General features: G+C 50.2%; 1 protein-coding gene and 1 long non-coding RNA gene across 7 annotated transcripts; one reads left to right on the top strand and one right to left on the bottom strand.

Moving 5' to 3' along the window:
* Positions 1-1,618: 1,618 nt before the first annotated feature.
* Positions 1,619-7,607, top strand: LOC138068752 (uncharacterized). Its single transcript, XM_068957177.1, has 8 exons — positions 1,619-1,864; positions 2,774-2,868; positions 3,004-3,115; positions 4,024-4,147; positions 4,646-4,783; positions 5,682-5,795; positions 6,335-6,485; positions 6,784-7,607. The coding sequence occupies exons 3-8, from the start codon at positions 3,054-3,056 to the stop codon at positions 6,813-6,815; spliced, it is 621 nt and encodes a 206-aa protein (XP_068813278.1). The 5' UTR covers positions 1,619-1,864; positions 2,774-2,868; positions 3,004-3,053; the 3' UTR covers positions 6,816-7,607.
* Positions 7,608-7,790: 183 nt separating this feature from the next.
* On the bottom strand, positions 7,791-17,968 carry LOC104142855 (uncharacterized). Of its 6 annotated transcripts, none has more exons than XR_011143490.1 (5): positions 17,762-17,968; positions 12,617-17,076; positions 12,349-12,412; positions 11,053-11,434; positions 7,791-10,534 (listed from the first exon to the last, which is right to left on the bottom strand). It is a non-coding gene; the product is annotated as an uncharacterized lncRNA (long non-coding RNA). The 6 variants fall into 6 exon arrangements; XR_011143491.1 differs by having other exon boundaries at positions 12,617-13,739; positions 14,301-17,943; XR_011143488.1 differs by having other exon boundaries at positions 17,610-17,943.
* Between the last annotated feature and the right edge of the window lie 564 nt (positions 17,969-18,532).

Below are 18,532 nucleotides of genomic sequence, written 5' to 3'. Positions count from 1 at the left end.
ACTCCTGGCTCCTGGGCATGGGACTGCCCTGTGCCCCAAGGCTCCTGTGGGGCCAGCTCCATCCCTTCATGGGGGCAGGGGTGGGGCCAGGTTTCCCTGGGATTAGGATCTGCCTCTGGGAGGAAAGGGGTCCTGTGTCCCAGAGGCTGGGGGGCTCCTGCAGCTCCCATGGGGTTCTCAAGAGCCTGCTGCAAACACTAGTCTTGGAAATGGATCATCTACCTTGTAACAACCCCAAGTCGTCTACTTGTTTGGGAGAACCTCTGATCCTTCCCTGCAGAGCCTCTTTTGCCTCCAGGTTGGCAGAGCATGTTTTGGACTCATAGAGGCCAGCTTCAGATGGCCACAGTCCTTATCCCAAACCCTTCCCATGTCCCTTGTTCCTCTCGGGACCTCCCCTGGCCTATGAGTAAGGCCAGTAGCCTGAAACTGAGGCAAAGCCTGGCTCTGCAGCCATGCTGCTGGCTTTCTCGAGGGTTTACGTACACCTATATCTGTCCTTCCCTGGGGCAGGAGCTTGCTGAGAGGTTGTGAGCTGGCTGGTCTGGGGCCTGACATGTCCTTCCCTTGCTTTCCAGAGATTGTTGCTATTTGGGATGCTGTGTCCAATTACATCATGAAGCAGCTGATATTGGACAAGGTGGGCTGGTGTCCTGGTCCCTCACGCCCAGGGGTTTAGTAATCCTGAGAGGCCTGGACCCCAGGCAGCAATCCTTTCTCCAGCGCCTCGACAGCACACTGCAACCAGCCAGTGTGCTGCAGAGCAGCTTCTCAGGCAGCCAGGAGAGAGATCCAGGCCAGCTCTAGTCTGACAAAGCGTTTGATGCGTCCCAGCATTTCTGTGTTCCCCATGGCCAGAGCAGAAAGATCAAGCAGAGAGACTGGGGAGTTTTCCTGGGTCTGTGCCTTGGCTGGCAGAAAGCACAGGGACCATCTCCAGCTGCGGGATGTTAGCAATTCTTTCGAGGAGGCTGTGCACAAAATCTGGAGAATATGGCTCTTCTCCCCATTGTGCCTCAGGAGTGGGGAGGGCACAGAGCAGTTTCCCCACACTCTGACAGTTACCACTTTTTTCCATCTCCAAAATTGTTATTCATGGGCATTTTCTGTCTTTTCTGTGTGCAGGGTGTCTTGGTAGCGGGGCTTGGGACCTTCTGCATGGTCCAAGAGCGATTGTACCAGCAAAGAGGCAAGGGTCTGACCATTCAAAAACCCATCTTCCAGGTGGCCATGGACGTGGACTGGCTGCAGGGGCTCAAGCGCCCCTCAGTGACTCACCTTGGTGAGAAGGCAGTGGCCTCCCTCCTCTTCCCCTTGCCATGGACAGGGGTGGGTGCTCCCTGTTCTTTGGAAGAGGCTAGAAGTAGGGACTCCCTTCCAAAGGTGGACAGACAGCTTCAGCTACCCACAAACAGACCTCAGCCCAAAGAACTCTTTTTTATAAACTACCTCTCCTGCAGTACTGTTTTTTTCTAAATAGTGCTTGAAGTTAGGCTCTCTCGGAGGTGCCCTAACAACTGGTCCCACCCTGCCCACAGTTCTTCATGGCCCAGCAACAGAAATTTGGCCTGCTGTAGCAATGACATTGTTCCCCTACTCCCTTGCAGACGATGTCAAGATCAAACCACTCAACTACCAGCGGGTGTCATTGGCCACCTCCTTCTCACGGCACATGGTGGAGAAGTGTGTGCAAGAAACTATCCTCTTGTTCTCTTCCCACGTGGGGAACAAGGAGCCCGTGGCCTTCACCTTCAAAAACATTGGCGTTCTGATCTGTGAAGAAGGTGAAGCATGCATGCATTTTTCTCCTGACTGCATGCACAGGCTGGTGAAGAAGGCAGGCCCGCCTGCAGCCATTGGCAGTGTAAGTTGCTCCGGTTTCTTGGGCTCCTTGGATTTCTTCGGGAATCCTATCAATGGTGAAGCAAGCTGATCTCTATTGGCTCACCTGCATGTGGCAAGCTAATTGAATGCCCTTCCCAGTGTTTGCCCCTACTGACTTAGCAAAGAGAGTGTCCTGAGTTTCTGGATCCTTTGCCCCTACAAAAAGCCTGGCAGTGTTATTGCCCAGTCACAATTCTTTGCTATGCAGCTTCTCCACACCGGAACTGCGGGCTACTCATCATGCAAGAGGGTTTAAAAGAGGGGTTTGGAGAAGCAGGTTCCTCCTTTAGCAGGAGAAGAGGCTGCTGCTTTTGGGTGAAATGAGAAAACGAGAAAACTGCCTTGGAAACCTCCCAAAGGGTCTGTGTCATGTTGCAGGGACCGTGGATGACAGAGCTAGATACCTCTGGTGCACAGACCACCACTCCAGGGATCCAGCCTAGCTTTGTCCAGGTGTTCCCAAGGTGAGCACATTTCCTCTGCAGCCCTTGGCCAAACCAGCAGGTGCTTTCCCAGCTCCTGCTCTGGAGCGCACACTGCTGGAGCGCAGCACTCAGCATCAAGTTGGGAAAAACACCTGCAATAATTCCCAGTTAACTAAGGCACAGTTTGGGCTACGGGTGTCTACGTCACCTGGAGTGACTGAGAATTGTCATTGCTTTTCTTATGCCCAAGCTGCTGTCATTCCCATCGGAGAGAACTGACTGCACACAGAGAGGAATTGAGATTACATTTTCAGTCTTTTGGAGACCGGCAAAAACACCCATGCATGGACACAAAGGAGAAGGAATGCAGGGTCTCAAATAACCATAAGGAGGATTAGTGCCAGCAAGCTGCATAGGACAGATGGTGGCCTTTCCTCAAACCAGTGCTGTCATTTGTTTCCCAGGTTTCAGCTCACGGTGGAAGGCAAACCAAAGGCCAAGACTGCCACCACCAGCTCCCTGCAGAAGAAGGCCACAGGGGAGCTTGGCACCAGCACAGGTAAGGGAAGAGCTCCCTCCTGACCAGGTTGTGTCCCCCATCCCTGTCCTTCACACCTGGTGACTTCAGCCAGGCACGAATGCACTCCCCAAGATGCTGCTCTGAAAAGCACCCTCCTTCCTTTCCTACTTACAGAGAGGTGTCCTGGCAAGCTCCTGCAGAGCCGCAAGGAGCTTCCTCTCCCCATGCTGCCAAGCTCAGGGGCAGGCTTGAGGCAGCAAGACACAGAGAAGACGACTTCTGCCAGGTGAGACCCTTGGCGGGGGGCGGGACTTGAGGGGAACTCTTGTACCCCTGCAGGAGAGACGTCCTTTTGGCCATGCCAGCCCCAGGGACTCAGAAGGGGTGGACACAGATCAGATTCCTGACACAGATCCCAGCCTTTGCTGGGCTGAGCTCTGGAGCCAATGGAGGGGCATTTGCTGATCACGTCAGAGGGTACCAGAGAGGAGAGCAAGTGGGCATCAGCATCATCTTCAGGGGTGTTGTGCGGTCCTTCTCTGTTGCTTCTCCAGTCCATCTATTTAACATGGCACAGAACAGGCTCTCAAACCCTCAGGACCCTGAGCATGGCCACCCTCCACCTTGCCATGGCAAATGGCCCCATCTTCCCCACTGCTTCTGCAAGCCTGGGAAGTGTTGACCCCATGTGCTGAAGTTTCTTGTAGCATCTTCTTTCCCATGAAATCCCACCTTTGTAGAAGGCACAAGAGAGTGCCAGGCATAGGGAAATGGCAGGATTGCTTTTCTTAACTGATCACTTGCTCCCTCTTTTATACTGACTCCCCCGGAAGAATCTTCCTAATCTATAAACACACTGTATTATGGACCACAGAGAAGTTAAAGCAATGGCCAGGCAGAGTATAAGAGTACCTCTCAGAGCCTGTTGTTGCAAAAGACGCTGCTCCTCTCTTTCTCCCATGAAGAGGGTCCTAGGCAGGGGCCTCCTGAGCATTCCTGAGGCCTGTGCCATAGCTGAGTGTTGTAGCTTGGGGTCATCTCTGTCTCCGCTGATGTGAACACAATTAGTTAAATACAGCTAACTCTTTGCAGAGCTGCCTTCCGTTGCAGAGGCAGGTGCACAGCTTGTGAGCATGGGATGGAGAAGAAACTCCCCCTGCACTCACACCGACTCCTCTTGGTGTCTATTTGTAGTCTGCTCCCACTGTGTCCAGGCAACTCCCTCAGGACAAAGGAGGCCAGCAAGCAGAAACCAGCTCCTCCAGCCACGTCCACAGCTGCCCTCACTATTCCCCAGGGCTGTAGGAGAATATTGCAGGTATGTGCTACACGTTGCTGTAATTACTGTGCTCTTTGAAACTGTATAAAAGCCCTGCTGTGTACATAGCATTTCTGAAAAGATTCCTGAAGAGGTGTTTTTCTTAACAGTTCTGTTACTCCCTTCAGATCTTTTTACTAAAGTTACCCTTACAGTGTGTTATTCCCCCCTGTACCTCCAGGAAACACACATGGACACTTCCCTGGGGCACTGTTTGCTCTAGCATCAGGAACTGGTACATTTTGAGTCTATGGAAAACATACAGGTCTTTTCTAGACCATTGATAGTTGAGATCGTGGGTCATAACGGACTGTTCCATTGTGTGTGATAAACTGAGGAGCCTGGCGTTAACTTCCTGGCTCCTAACCTTTTCGGAGTGAAACGCTGCAGGTAGGCTGGCTGAAGAGGGGGGCGCAGGAGCGAGGGTAAGACCTGCAGAAAGCCCTCCCAGGAGCTGAGAGTAATCCTGTCTGCTATTGTGTTTCTGTGGCCCTCCAGGAAACCTGGAAGATGTCTGCGCAGTGGGACCGTAGGCAGAGGCTGGGGTCCTTGTACCAAGAGCGGCACAAACAAGCACAGGCAGAATGGGCAGCGTGGGAAGCCTGGTTTGCAGGTCACAATCAAGAGCCAGCCCAGGTACTGGCAGCATTTGACACCATCCAGGACAACAGCAATCCTCTCCAGCAGGGAGTGGAGGGTGGAAGTTCTGCAGGCTGTGGGGGCAGTGTTGACATGCAGTCAATGCGCAGGGGGTTGCCTGCTCATCCCTGTGAGGAAGAAGCTGCCAATGAAAAACAAGGTACAAAAGCAGCAGTCCGCTGTGATGAGGGCAGACACTGATCGCCCTTTCCTTGAACTTTGGCTTCATAGGTCCAACTCTTCCCCTTAGAAAGCAAGCTGGAGGGGGCACTGATCTGCGAGTCTACTGTGCTTACTGAGTTAGCATTAATTACACTGTGAAGAAATCCCTAGGCAATTCTATGATTAACCTAAGGGCATATGCAACTGTAGAACTACTAATTACCAGTTCACCATACGAATCCCACCCAGCTAGTACTGAACCACAATTTTATCTCCCTTCCCTCCCCAGTACTTAGTATTTAGGGTGCAAGTCTATTCCTCCTTACTTCACACACCCCCTCCAAGGCTTTCAGGCATAGACCTGATGGAGAGTCTGGTGCATTTGCCAAGGGTGTCAGCACGAACTTAGGTCTGCAGGTCAGCCTCACTGCCATCCGTACACATCCACGCTCCTACTGCTGGAAGACACCCCTCCTGGAACTTCCGCCTGCCCCTATGTTTTCTTGTTATACCTGATTTCCTAATGTCTCCGTTTCTGGAAACACTTTTTCACTACCTGTCTACCTCTCCTTCTCCACCCAGACTCCTCCCAAACAAATAGCATATCCCTCATTACTTTTTCCCTCACTGGTCCCAATTCTGTTGCAGTTGCATCAGGATGCAGATGCTGGGGAAACTTAGGTTCTCACCTCCCTCCAAAATGCACTGCCTATTTTTCCTCTTGGTGTTACAGTTGTCCTCTGAGAAAGACCTGAGCCCCAGGGAGGATTCTTCTAGGATTCTGGAGAAGTCAGCACTGGCTGAAATTGACAGGAAGAGAAGTACACCAGAGAGCAGAGGACATCTGGTAGGAGCTTTTTTGGAATGAAAGCAGTAATTCCCACCCTGATAATGTCTTTGTGAAACTGATGCAGTGTTTTTTCCATTAGTGCTGTAACAGTCAAAGAGCAAGCAGCAAAGGAGTCCCCTCATCAGGAAAAGTCATGGTGTTATTAAATGCCCATTGCTGGGTTATCAGGTGTTGGGGAAGCAGCCAGTGGGGCAGTGAGCCCTGAAGCTTAGGGCAAAACCTGCGGTCAGAAGGGTTCAGATTGCTTGGTCTGCCCTGCCAAACCCAGCGAAGAGCTCATTGGAAGTTCAGGCCCTGCAAACGGCCATTACCTCCTCCCCATTTAGGATGCTCCCAGGGATGTCAGAAGGAAGGTGCAGGGTCAGCTGGCAATTGTAGTGAAGCCCTGGAACCACCCTGACATTCCCCTGTGGGCATGTGGTGGAGAGTGTCCTGGTTCCCCAGCTGCTGTTGCAAGGTCCTTGCCAGAGGTCCTCTGGGAAACAGCTCCTCTATTATAACCATCTGCTTTGCAAACACTCTCTCTTCCTTGGCAGGAGTTTGGCAGTGAGAAGACTTGGGCTCCCCCTCCTCCAGCCCAGTCCAGCCCAGGAGAAAAGAGAACAAGGAGAGGTGGGAAAAGGCCAAAAACCCTCCATCAGTGGAGCAGAAGAGAGCAGCAGCCAAGCTGGAGAGAATCCAGCCTGAGTAAGCGTGCACCAGTTCCAGCCACAGCCTGGGGCAGTCGAGGGGCTGTGACCGCACCAAGGTATTATGGATCCAAATCCCTGAGGCCTGGGATTGCACACAGCACCCTCCAATTTCTCATGACATGGGAATGACCTAGGTACTCCCTGCCTCCTCCCAGGGGCCTCTCTGTGGCCCACAGCTAACTCCTAAAACTCATTCCAGGTTGAAAGGGGCTAGGTGGGTGCAGGAGCTGGACCAAGGGAGAGGCAGGCAGGCTCCCAGCCAGCCAGTGAGAGACTTTTCCCTGCTGTTGCAGCCACCTTTCCCCTCGAGCAGCTCAGGTTCTGAAAAGCTTGGAGCCATATAAAACCCGTCGGGAAATATTCAAATATGTTGCCAAGAGGAACAGACAGAAGCAAGAGGAGCAGAAGCAGTTCCCCTGGTAAATATCTCTAAAAAGGGAGGATGAGTTCCCCTGCTGCAATACCCATCCTTCCACTGACAGCAGCATCAGGGGAAAGGGGATCTTCCTCTTACCACCCTCACGAGACAGGAGCAAGCGTCTGAGTCTGGCCTTGAACTGAATATTCCTGAAATCCAAGGGGGAGTTGCTGGGTACCAGAATAGGCTTTCAGTACAGGATGTCAAAGTCTGGGCTGATGACAGAAGGAGCCCTCCGATGTTTGGCACTCCCTTTTCCATAGCCTGTCCTTCCTTCGCAGAGCACTGACACCAAGACACCTCCACCAGGGGTCGATCCTTGTTCAGGCCAAGGTCTTGGCCCCACCTGACTCAGCCCCAGGCTGATTAGCTGCACATGGGACCCTCTCATGGGCTTGGGGGCAAGGGGCCTCTATCACAGGAGAGGGACCTTGGAACTTCACCAGAAGAAGATGCCATAATATAGGGCCTGAGTTAGGCCTACAGTAGTTCTCTGCCTTCTCCCTGTTCTCACCCTTCTTCTTCTCCCTGTCCATCTTTCTGTTGAATTCTCTAGCACTAGGAGAAGATGCTGGTATGGCACTGGAGGGGAAGGCACTAAGAACAGCAGCTGCGCAAAAGACAGATGAGCAACATGAGCGAGTCCAAAGACAGGTCCTGAGCTGCTGCTCTGGAGGTGCCTGGCCCTAAAGCTTGGCCAGCCCCAAGGGATAGCACCTGCATGGCTGAGTGGAGACACGCTCATGGGGGAGCTTCCGCTGGTGCCGTCAGTGTTGTCTCCTTTGTAGCAGTTGAGCTGTTCACAAAGGGGATGGAGGAGCTTCCCAAATGCAAAAATCCACCTCATAAATAAAGGGCAGGGTGGATGCTCGCAGCTGGAATGACCAACCTGTGCCTAATGATGGATTTATTTGCATGGACTATACAAACCTAATGTGTGATCCCAGAATTATTTGTAGCAGCAAAAAGCAATAATGTCCATATACACTCCGACCTATGCCTCCTAACACACAGTACAATATGGTGTGTGTGCACTCCTTGCATGCATGTGCGTGCCCACATACACACATGCACACAATTTACTCATCTTGTTTACAAGGATTCTAATGCAGTCAGCATTGCACACCATCATGCTGCACCCCCATCTTGCATATACACGAACACATGCACACAATGCATTTCACTCACATCCCCTGCCACAATGCATGCACACCACAGCACATAAACACCTCCCCCAGACTATACAACCTTACCACCAGCATGCACCTCACATACAAGCATATACCTGCTCTTCACACCCACACTGTGGCACACCGTTGACACTGCACATACACATGCCACTTTCGACACCTTTGCCAAAAGGCCAGCCCACCTGGTGAGGAAAACTTTAAAGCAGGAACAAGGGGGAAGGAGATGACAATCAACAGACAAATGAAGCAGCGGTGGACAGCGTTGGCAAACAAAGTGTGTGGGGTGGACAACAGAGACTCTGAAAACAACAAAACAGTGCGGATGTGGACCCCCCTCAACTGTCTGCACACAAATAAAAAAAGTGCTGAGAGGGCAACATGGTGGAGGAAGTTCTCATGCTTTTTGTAGGAAACAGAAGAACTGGGCACCTCTGAGGTGCTTGTGCACTAATACATGCAGCCAAGGGAAGAAACATGAGGAATTAAGAGGTCTGCGTGCACCAGCAAGGCTATGATCTCATTGGGATCACAGACATGTGGTGGGATAGCTCACAAGACTGGAATGCTGCATTGGATGCACACAGGCTCTTTAGGAAGGACTGGCTGGGAAGGGAAGGAAGGGGAATTGCCCTTTATGGGAGAGTGAGAGAGCAGCAGGAATGCATGGAGCTCTGCCAGCGACTAAAGATCATCCACCTGAGAGCTTACAGGTCAGAATTAGGGGCAAACCAACATTATGGTGGGTGTCTGCTAAAAACTCCCAATCAGGAAGAAGCAGCAGGTGACATTCAATTCAGACAACTGGAAGAAGCCTCCTGCTTACAGGCCCTCATCCTTATGGGAGACTTGCACCATCCTGATATCTGCTGCAAGGTCAGGGGAGAAAGATAAGGTTAAGAAAGATTTAAACAAGTTGGACATGCATAAGTCCGAGTGTTGAAGGAGCTGGCTGTCGTCATAGTGAGGCCACTCTCCATCATCTTTGAAAGGCCACGGCAATTGGAGGAGGTTCCTGAGGTCTGGAAGAAAGCAAACATCACTCCTATCCTCAAGAATAGCAAGGAGGAGGATCTGGAAAACTACAAGCCTGTCAGCCTCAGTTTGATCCCCGAGAAAGTGATGGAGAAAATCCTCCCAGAAGCCATCTCCACACAAATTTTGACCAGAAGGTCATTGGGAATAGTCAGCATGGACATAAAGAAAGGTAAAATAGTCAGCACAGGCATAAGAAAGGTAATTCTATGATGAATTGACTAGCTCGGTGGATAAGGGGAGAGCAGTGAGTATTATTTATCTTGACTTTAGTTAGGCTTCCAACACTGTCCCCCATGGCATCCTCATAGACACTGATGAAGGATGAACTAGATAAGGGACAGGGAAGTGGACTGAAAATTGGCTTAACTGCTGGCATCAAAGAGTTGCAGCCAGCTGGAGGCCAGTCACTAGGGGTATACCTCAGGGGGTCAATACCAGCTAAAATACTGTTTCACATCTGCATTATGACCTGGATGATGAGATGGAGTGCACCCTCAGCTACACTTGCAGATGATACAAAACTGGGAGGAGTGGCTGATACACCAGACAGTTGTGCAGCCGTTCAGGGGGACCTTGACAGGCTAGAGAAAAGGGCCAACAAGAACCTCATGAAGTTCAGCAGAGGGGAATGTCAAGTCCTGCTCCTGTGGAGGAATATGTGGAGGAAGTACGTGTTGGGGGCCGATCAGCTGGAAAGCACCTTGGCAGAAAAGAACCCGAGGGGTCCTGGCAGACATCCAGTTGAGCATGAGCTAGCAATGTGCCCTTGTGGCAAAGGCGGCCAACAGCATCCTGGGCTGCATTTGGAAGAGCACAGCCAGCAAGCAGGTCAAGGGAGGTGATCCCTCCTGTCCTCAGCACTGGTGAGGCCGCATCTGCAGTGCTGTGTTCCATGCTGGGCTCCCCCAGTACCAGAAACACATGGATTGAATGCAGCAAGTCCATCAAAGGGCCATGAAGACAGTTCAGGGCTTGGAGCATCTGACATCCTCAGGAAAGGCAGAGAGAGCTGGGATTGTATACCTCAGCAAAGAGGGTGCATATATACTGATGGGAGGGTGTAAAGAAGACAAGAGCCAAGGTCTTCTCAGTAACACCCAGGGACAGAACGAGAAGCACTGGGCACAAGCCAAAATAAAAATAATTACATTGAAACATAAGGAAAAAAAAAAAATCTTCCTTACTCTCAAACACTAGACCAGGTTGCCCAGAGAGGTGGTGCAGTCATCATCTGTGGAGCTATTCACAACACAACCAGACAAGGCCCTCAGCAACCTGCTCTACTTGATCTTGCTCTGAGCAGGGGGGGGCGGTTGGACCAGAAGATCTCCAGAGGTGCCTTCCAACCTCAGCGATTCTGTGAAATGGATTTTAACACACAGCTGTCCTCTTCTGATCTGCCTGTGAAGAATAAGAAATAATGCTTACAAATGTGGCCATTTAAATAGAAAACATGCTGATTGTTACACCTGATAGAAGGCTTCACACACATGCCTCGTCATTGCTCTCTAAGCATTTCTACCTGTTTCTCATTTCATTTGAGGTGTATTTCCTACCTCTTGTCATCTTCTACCCTTCCCCTCCCCCCCCACAGAAAAAGGTAAGTGAACCTACACGGTCAATATACCCAAGGAGGCCCTAGAAACAGCCCCCACAGTCCTACACATCTTTGCAGAGAGGTGTTTGCCCAGGGGAGAACCTACGATTTAGGTCATAGCCTTGATGCTAGATTCCCAAATGTCGTGTTTATTCACAGTGAGGAACCATGTCGGCACAATCAGGGCGAACTTTCACATGGCTCCTCATGCAGTTTGAGTATGCAAACTGTGACCACAATGCAGGAAAGGGAGGGTCGGATACTGGAAGAGAGACACTCAAGGTTCATGAGTTGAACAGAGTAGATTTAATGAATGACTTACACTCCAAACTGCGCAGGGAGCCCTGGGAGCCACGTGGAGGGGTTGCTGATGGGAGGCTGCTGGATGCACAGGTCGGACACCCAGGCGGGACTCACTCTGTGTATCCTAAGGGCTCCTTTTACATACTAAAGCTATTTCCTTATCTCGACTGTGCTAAGCTTGAGTAGCTATTGGCTGGGAAGCAGCTAGACATTGTTGACAAAACGGAATACGCATGTCCGGCTTATTAGGACTGGTTAAGGCCTCCTGATGACAAGTTCCAGTTCCCTTTTCAAATCCAAGCAGTGCTCACATATACACAACTCCATGCTGTGAAGAACTTGCTCTGAAAAAGGCACCTCCAGATGTCTCTTTGCCTTGCTTCCTTCTGTCAGGGGGGTGGCTGTTTAAAACAAAAACAATAACAAAAACAAACAAAAATACTCAATCATCTCCATATTTTTTGTCAACAAAAGAGCTGCAGAAGGATCAAAGGACACTGACTGGCTGGGCAATAAAATGTCAGAGAATACTCACTGCAGGGGAAGCAAAACACCTAGGGGAGAAAAGAGCCCAAATCTTAACTTCACACACACAGTGACAAGCTGTGCCCTAATGGCCAATGGTCAGGAAGGAAACCCAACCAGTCCAGTCCAGACATCCATGAAAACATAAGCTCCTTGCTCTGCAGAGTTCCAAAGAAGCAAAGCAACCATTGTTAGAAAACTCCCAAGTTGCTTTTTAGGGATGGCTGCTTTCAAACTGTGTACCCATGTGCTACTGCATCCACAGTAAGAGAGAGGCAAGAGGGTCACAAAGTTGCTTTGTTTTGAACAAGCATTAAGCAGCTCAGCAAAGCCTCCCCCTATAGCTCTTCAGTTCAGACTGAGACTAGTAATTCTCATTTCCGTGGTTAAGCTTGTATTTCTGATCTCAGGCCTTATTACAGCTGAAAGACAAAAAGATGCACCACGCATCACTCAACACAAGTAAGAGTGGACTAAATCACATTGCAAGTTTGTCCTATCAGTCAACTAAGCTTGTGCACTGTGGGCTTTCAAGGCTACCTGACAGCTAAGAGGAAAGGATTAAAAGAGCATAGCACAGAGTGCTCAGAATGGCACAGAAACAAAATGACAGCAGGAGATCTCTGTGAAAGTGCCATTTGTTGAAGAGTGCTCCCCTTTCCCATGGAAAAAACAACTGGCATGAGAACATACTTCACTCAACAACATACACGGAAGAGTGCAAACACTTATGGTCGGAAATACTCAACCAGCTTTCCCTAAAAATAAAATAGTAAACAACACAAGTTACCTTTGCAATGGCTTGCTTCACTGGATTGCCCTGGTCACAAGCATTTTCTGCTGGTCTGTAACACCTGAGAGAATGCAGCAGAGAAAGACAGAAATGAGCTGTTTCAATGTTGTCACATTCACAGAATCACAGAATCGTTTAGGTTGGATGGGACCTCTGGAGATCAGCTAGTCCAACCTCCCTGCTCAAGCAGGGACCTCTAGAGCATATTGCCCAGGATCACATCCGGACGGGTTTTGAATATCTCCAGCGAAGGAGACTCCACTACCTCTCTGGGCAACCTCTTCCAATGCTCTGTCACCCTCACAGCGAAGAAGTTTTTTCTCAGGTTTAGGTGGAACTTCCTGTGGTTCAGTTTCTGCCCATTGCCTCTTGTCCTGTTGCTGGGCACCACGGAGAAGAGGCTGGCCTCATCCTCTTGACACTCCCCCTTCGGATACTTGTACACGTTGATGAGATCCCCTCTCAATCTTCTCTTCTCCAGGCTGAACAGGCCCAGCTCTTGCAGTCTTTCTTCCTAGGAGAGGTGCTCCAGCCCTCTAATCATCTCGGTAGCCCTTTGTAGCCTTCACCCTTTGGTTCAGGTCTGAAGAATCCATCTCCCACTCAAGAAAGCTGCTTTTTGCAGAGCGGAATCTGACTGGAACCTCGGTTGCATACATGAACAAGGGAAAACAGCTTCCAGCACGATTCTTCTGGAGCAGCAAGAGCGGGAGAGAAGGAAGAGCTGGGGTCCCTTCCCACAATACATGGCAGGAGCCATTGTGAAGGTGTCCATATATACTTCCTGCTCCTCCAAAAATCAGTATTTGCATTATCACCAAAGAACCCCTTTTTGGGGGTGGGGAGGGGAGACCTACAACGGACACTCATGCTATCCCACACTCATTGTGCTTTAAAGGCATTCAATCCAGTACGATGAAAGGACACTCAGTACCTGATCAGATCGTTCCTCCGAGACCACTCTGGGCCTCAGGTATCACCACCCTTGATATCTGCACTGTAAGATGGGAAAGCATTAGGAGAAAAACTACAACTCAGCTTTCAAGGACAATTACATGGATGGGGCTCAGTTCAGGGGTGATAATGCAGACAACTTCCTAATACCAACTGGCTGAGTAGGAAGCCTGAACTCCAAACAGGCCTTTTGAATATCATGTGAAAGTTTCTGAGAATTGAAGCAAGGCAGTTGCTAGGGGTTTAATTCTGAGACTCCACACTTGCCCACATTAGTCAGTTTGCAAGAATAGATGCTGCTCCTGCTCACAAGCATTGCTTCTCATTTTGCACCACCAAACAAGCTTTCCCCAAATAAATATAATATAAACAATGGAACTGGCTCATCCACAACAGGTGTAATTTGCTTACTTGGTTTGGCAGTTCTGCTGTTACTGGGGAAAAAAAAAAAGAAATCAAAAAAAAAGAAAAAAAAAGAAAAGATCCCAACCCTCAAAAGAACAGCTAAAAAGGAATTATTTAAGAGCCTTGACTAAACTCAACCTTAAGTTAAGTAAAGGGCTGCTCAGGCAATTAGCCTGATAGGTGCAGCACAGGCAAGCGTGGGACTCAGGATGGTGCAGTCCATAGAAAGGGGGTTTACTCTGGAGTGCTCCCCAAGAGTTAAGGAACCCCCGCTGCACCACAGCCAGATTCACCATACTGCAGGGTTACAGTATCCCTCCAATGACCCCATGACTGCTGAACAAACTTAGGCAGCAAAGGGGAAGTGACACTGCAGACTCACACCATAAGCATCTAGGTACTGTGGAATTTTGCACGGGGTTATTCGTTGAACATGCAAACAGTTATTTGTTGGACGTGTGCAGTGTTATGACATGCGTGCATACTGTTATCTGCTGTGCCATGTTTTCTGTTGTGTGACTGTAGTCTGGCATTATTTGATTAGATAAGGAACCAAGCCTGGGGAGGATAAAAGAAAGTAAGCCACATACCTTTGTGTGGACTCGGGCTCACCATCAGCTGGCCTGTGGACCCAACAACCCACCCATCAGCAGGGACAGCCCTGATGCCAACTGCCAGCAAGAATGTGAATCATCCTGGTGCAGCGCAAGCGTGGTAAGAACAATCCAGGGAAAACTCTTGCTGGATGGAGTGGACCAAGAAGGACAAAGAAAGGGCCAGAATGGTCATTGTACCATGCATACATGGCTTAACCATACAGCTTTGATATATGTTTATTTATCTTATATTTCTAGCATTACTAAACTGTTTAACTTTGTTATACTTGTAGAGTGTTTAGTGTTAATTGTTTAGTGTTGTCCAGTGTCTGTCATATGTGTAGAACCACTTAGCTCTAACAAATTCTTATACTTGGCAAACAATGATCTCTTGAGTTCAGCGTGACCAATCCTGGAATCTGAAAGATCCGGGAAAACGTCCCTCTGTTGGCACGTCACCCAGCCAGACACTACAAAGACCACTCCTTTGAGAACAGAGTTCAGTCTACCCCTAAGAAAGTCACTGGCACACTAAACCTCTCTCACTCACCTTAAAAAGCCACTTCAGCCAATATTTAGCCATCAGGGGTTTTATTTTCCTGCCTTTTTTTTTTTTTCTTTCTTCCAGGGAGAGCTTGTTTCATTCTATAGCTTCCAACAGAAGCTCTATTAGCATAAATGCTCTGGCTGATATAGATTTCCTCAACCAAAAGATTTTAGACTTTCAGCTGAAATGCTCTTTCTGCTGCCCATGGGTAGAGGCACACAACCAGAAGACAATGCCTGGAGTCCAGGTCACTCTACTGATGTGGAATCTCTCCTGCTGGCACTAGAAATAGTGTATCCTCTTATATTCACTCAGCGCAGATAAGATCATACCAAGGGCTAACCCCCTCAGGCCCCTGGCCACATACAGTCACAAAGAGAAAAGTATGGAAGAAGAACCACACAGTTTCAGTAACAATGATTTAGTAGAAGAACCAGAGTTTTCCAAGGCACATGACACCCAAGAACAAGTAGGCATATTCATTACTTGAATAATGTGCAACTCCTCTTTTTCCCTTCCTTCTCCAGCTCTGGTCAAGGTCTCCCATATATGACTCAATGCGGAGGAAAAAAACAGGCAGAACAGGGTTAGGTAGCCACAGACATGTCTCTCAGAGACCGAGTTCCCCACACGGGACCCTGACTCCCAGCATTATGTTTCAGGTCCCAAAGTTCCCTCCTCCAAGCATCTCACGGATCATCTCTGACAGAAACATGGAAAGGTCTCTCAAGTGGCAACTACTACCACTGCTGCACCATCTCAGCAAACCCCCCACACCTCTCCCAGGCAACAGACCGCTCACACACAGCTACTTCTCCCACCACCGCATCTTCGGCCTTTTTCCTCACATGCCTTCCACTAACATCTCTTTCCATCACCCAGGGTTTCTGGCGTTACTAGCAACAACAGGCTACCCCAGCCTAGAAGTAAAACTTGCCTCCTGTCTCATGGAAAGGAACAGACTGAAGAGTACTAAGTCATCTAAGATCATAAGCACACATGTAAATCACAACATTCTGTAAGTTCCATAAAAGAAAAGCCTGTGTTGTACAGGAAACGGAAGACAGAAAAGCATCTCGCACACATCCACTTCAGCAACATATTGCTAAAGCAGGGCTCAGGAACTAGGTCTTTCACCAATTCTGAGACGCACACCTCCTCACTAGACAAAAGGCAATAGTCAGTTGAAATACTTTGTCAGCTGTTAAAAAGACGTAGAACTATTTGCGAGACTCCTTCAGGAACAGAGAAGAGAAAGTGGTTTCTATGTTTTTTTTCAAAAAGACTAGGCAACACTGTAACCTTTCTTCAACAAAATCCTTTGTTTTCATCTCTTTCTCCCAAACCCAGCTGGCACCATCACTACTGAACTAACTTTTGTGCCAACTGCACAAAAACTTCCTACAGCAGCACTAATATCCTTAACTGCACCTTTCACTGAACACAGGGAATAGTTCGGGTCAATATGCAGTCAAGCAGAAAGTATTAGGGGGTAGATGGCAAACGCAAATCTGTTCCTATAAAAATATATTCCCTCTCAGCATGGCATTTCAGAAGAGAAAACTCAAGGCAGTAAAAAAGGTCTGTATCTTCCAATTCAACTTTTTGCACAAAATAAGTTTCAGCTGTGCTGTCTTCAGGCAGAGAGGAAGTACAGCTCAACCTTCCCAAGGTGACATTCTGGACTAACTTCAGGTTAAATACCTAGCTACGGTAACAACAGCCATTCTTAAACAGAAGCACATCCTTCTCCAGTTCTAGGAGAGCGCTCACCATCCTTGAGACTCTTGTTCTCTCCTTCTTTACCAAACACTTGGGAGGTTAGAAGCAGTTTGATCACACAGGAAGATCACTTTTCTCTTCATAATTCAGAAATGAATGGGGAAAGCTTTGATTTGCTAAAGCAGCCAGAGCCAGGGAACACGGATGGCCACAATGCAGAAGCAAGGCAAAAGGAATCTATGCTTAGATGCTTCCCTCCCCAACAGCAATGCACACCACCATGAGAGGGTTATGCTTTGTCTTTACAATTTAGGTTTAACTAATGAGAAAGGAGTAAGGACAGCGGTGTCGAGGAGTATCGGAAACAGAAGGAAAACACGCGCCCTAATCTGTAAATCTTCTGAAAACACTCTGCAGGCAAGGGTGTGCTCAGGTCCTTCTTCTTTGTCCAGGGAGCACAGTGCCTGTTTATGGCCGTCCTTTTACTTTCCTCCTTAGCAACTGCAGGAAAAAAGGAAGTTATCAAAAAAGTGCTAAAACTCTACCTATACCAACCTAAACTCAGGCTCTGTTCTTTTCACATCTCTCTTTTCTCCGCATTACTAGGGATGACAGCTGGTCAGGGATCATCAGTTTAAGTTGAAACCCCCCACCCCACTGCCAGTGTTCATAAGCTAATCAAAACCACTGAATGCTGCACTTCCACAGTGCAGTACAACAGCAACTCATGCCTATTTACTTTCCCCACCAGTCTCAGCACCCACACCCAGAGCGTTTCATCTTTCCACTACAGGAGAACAGCAAGCAGCAGAAGGAGCAAATAAAGCACCCTCTCTATTCCTTTCACTCTTCATCTGCTGTCCTAGGTTTCACCAGTAATGGGAGGTCTCACAGCTCAAAGCTTTGCTGCACCTGTCAGGCTACAGCGTTGCTGAAAACATCACTCTGTGTCACCAGGATGCTCACAAACAGCACCTGCCCCCACCCACAGCTCAGAGATTTATTTTCTTTTCCATTCCCTTCGAGAGACTCACTCAGGGGACCTGAGCAGAGCGCAGCCCGGTGGCAGCAGCTCCCGGGCAGCAGCGCTTCCCAGTGGGGGCTCCCCTGGAGGACACTCCCGCAGCCCCAGAGCGCGGTTCCCCCACGCGCTCGCCACCCTCTGCCCCAGCCGGCAGGGAGTCACCAGAGGCTCCCGGCACACGAGGACACCACAGGCTGCAGCGTCGCTCCGCGCTCCCTGCGCAGCAGCCGGGAACAACGATTGCTACTAGCGCTGCTTCCCCCGAGCCTCGAGAGCGGTGCTACGGCGGCGGGGCCGGCGCAAAGGCAGAGCCCGGCAGGGGCCAGCTGGTGGCAGCCCCCCCACCGGAAGAGACACCTCCCACGGAACGGCCCCTCCCATCCCGCACTCCCCCATTGGCTCCCGTGGGGCGTGGCCTCCCGGGGGGATCACGCGAGAGGGGCGGGGGGGGGGCGGCGTACGTGCGCTGCGCGGGGAGGGCCGGGCTAGGGGAGCCGAGGAGAGGGGCCCTAAGGGAGGGAAGGAGGGGGACAGAGAAGGGCAGGGAGGGCTGAGGCGCAGTGCAGAGCAGCATGTGTGCTGGCACAGAGGAAGTCGCCGAGGGTGGGGCCGGGGTTCGGGAGCTGCTGTCGTAGTGGGCCGTGTCTCACACTGCTGGGGCGCCTGGAGCCTTTTGGCGGAGTGCTGGGAGCTGCCCCGCCAGGGCTGAGGGCCGGGGAAAGCGACCAACTCTGGGTGTGGGGGCAGGCGGAGCCCGCCCTGGCCCGGCTGTCTGCGAGCAGCTGCTGGGGAAGGCCCAGCCTGGGCCACATCCAGCCCTGCGGGAGGCCCCAGCCTTTGTGCCCCTTCTCCTGGAGGCCCCTCCACCCTGTGCCGGGTGCAGCGGGTGTTTCAGTGTGATCCCAGCTGCAAGGGGGGAGAGTGGCTCCAGCC

Source organism: Struthio camelus, chromosome 11, assembly GCF_040807025.1.
Source record: "Struthio camelus isolate bStrCam1 chromosome 11, bStrCam1.hap1, whole genome shotgun sequence".
Taxonomy (NCBI): Eukaryota; Metazoa; Chordata; class Aves; order Struthioniformes; family Struthionidae; genus Struthio; species Struthio camelus.
Note: the sequence above shows the minus strand (reverse complement) of the source record. Positions and strands in the feature narration are given on the sequence as shown.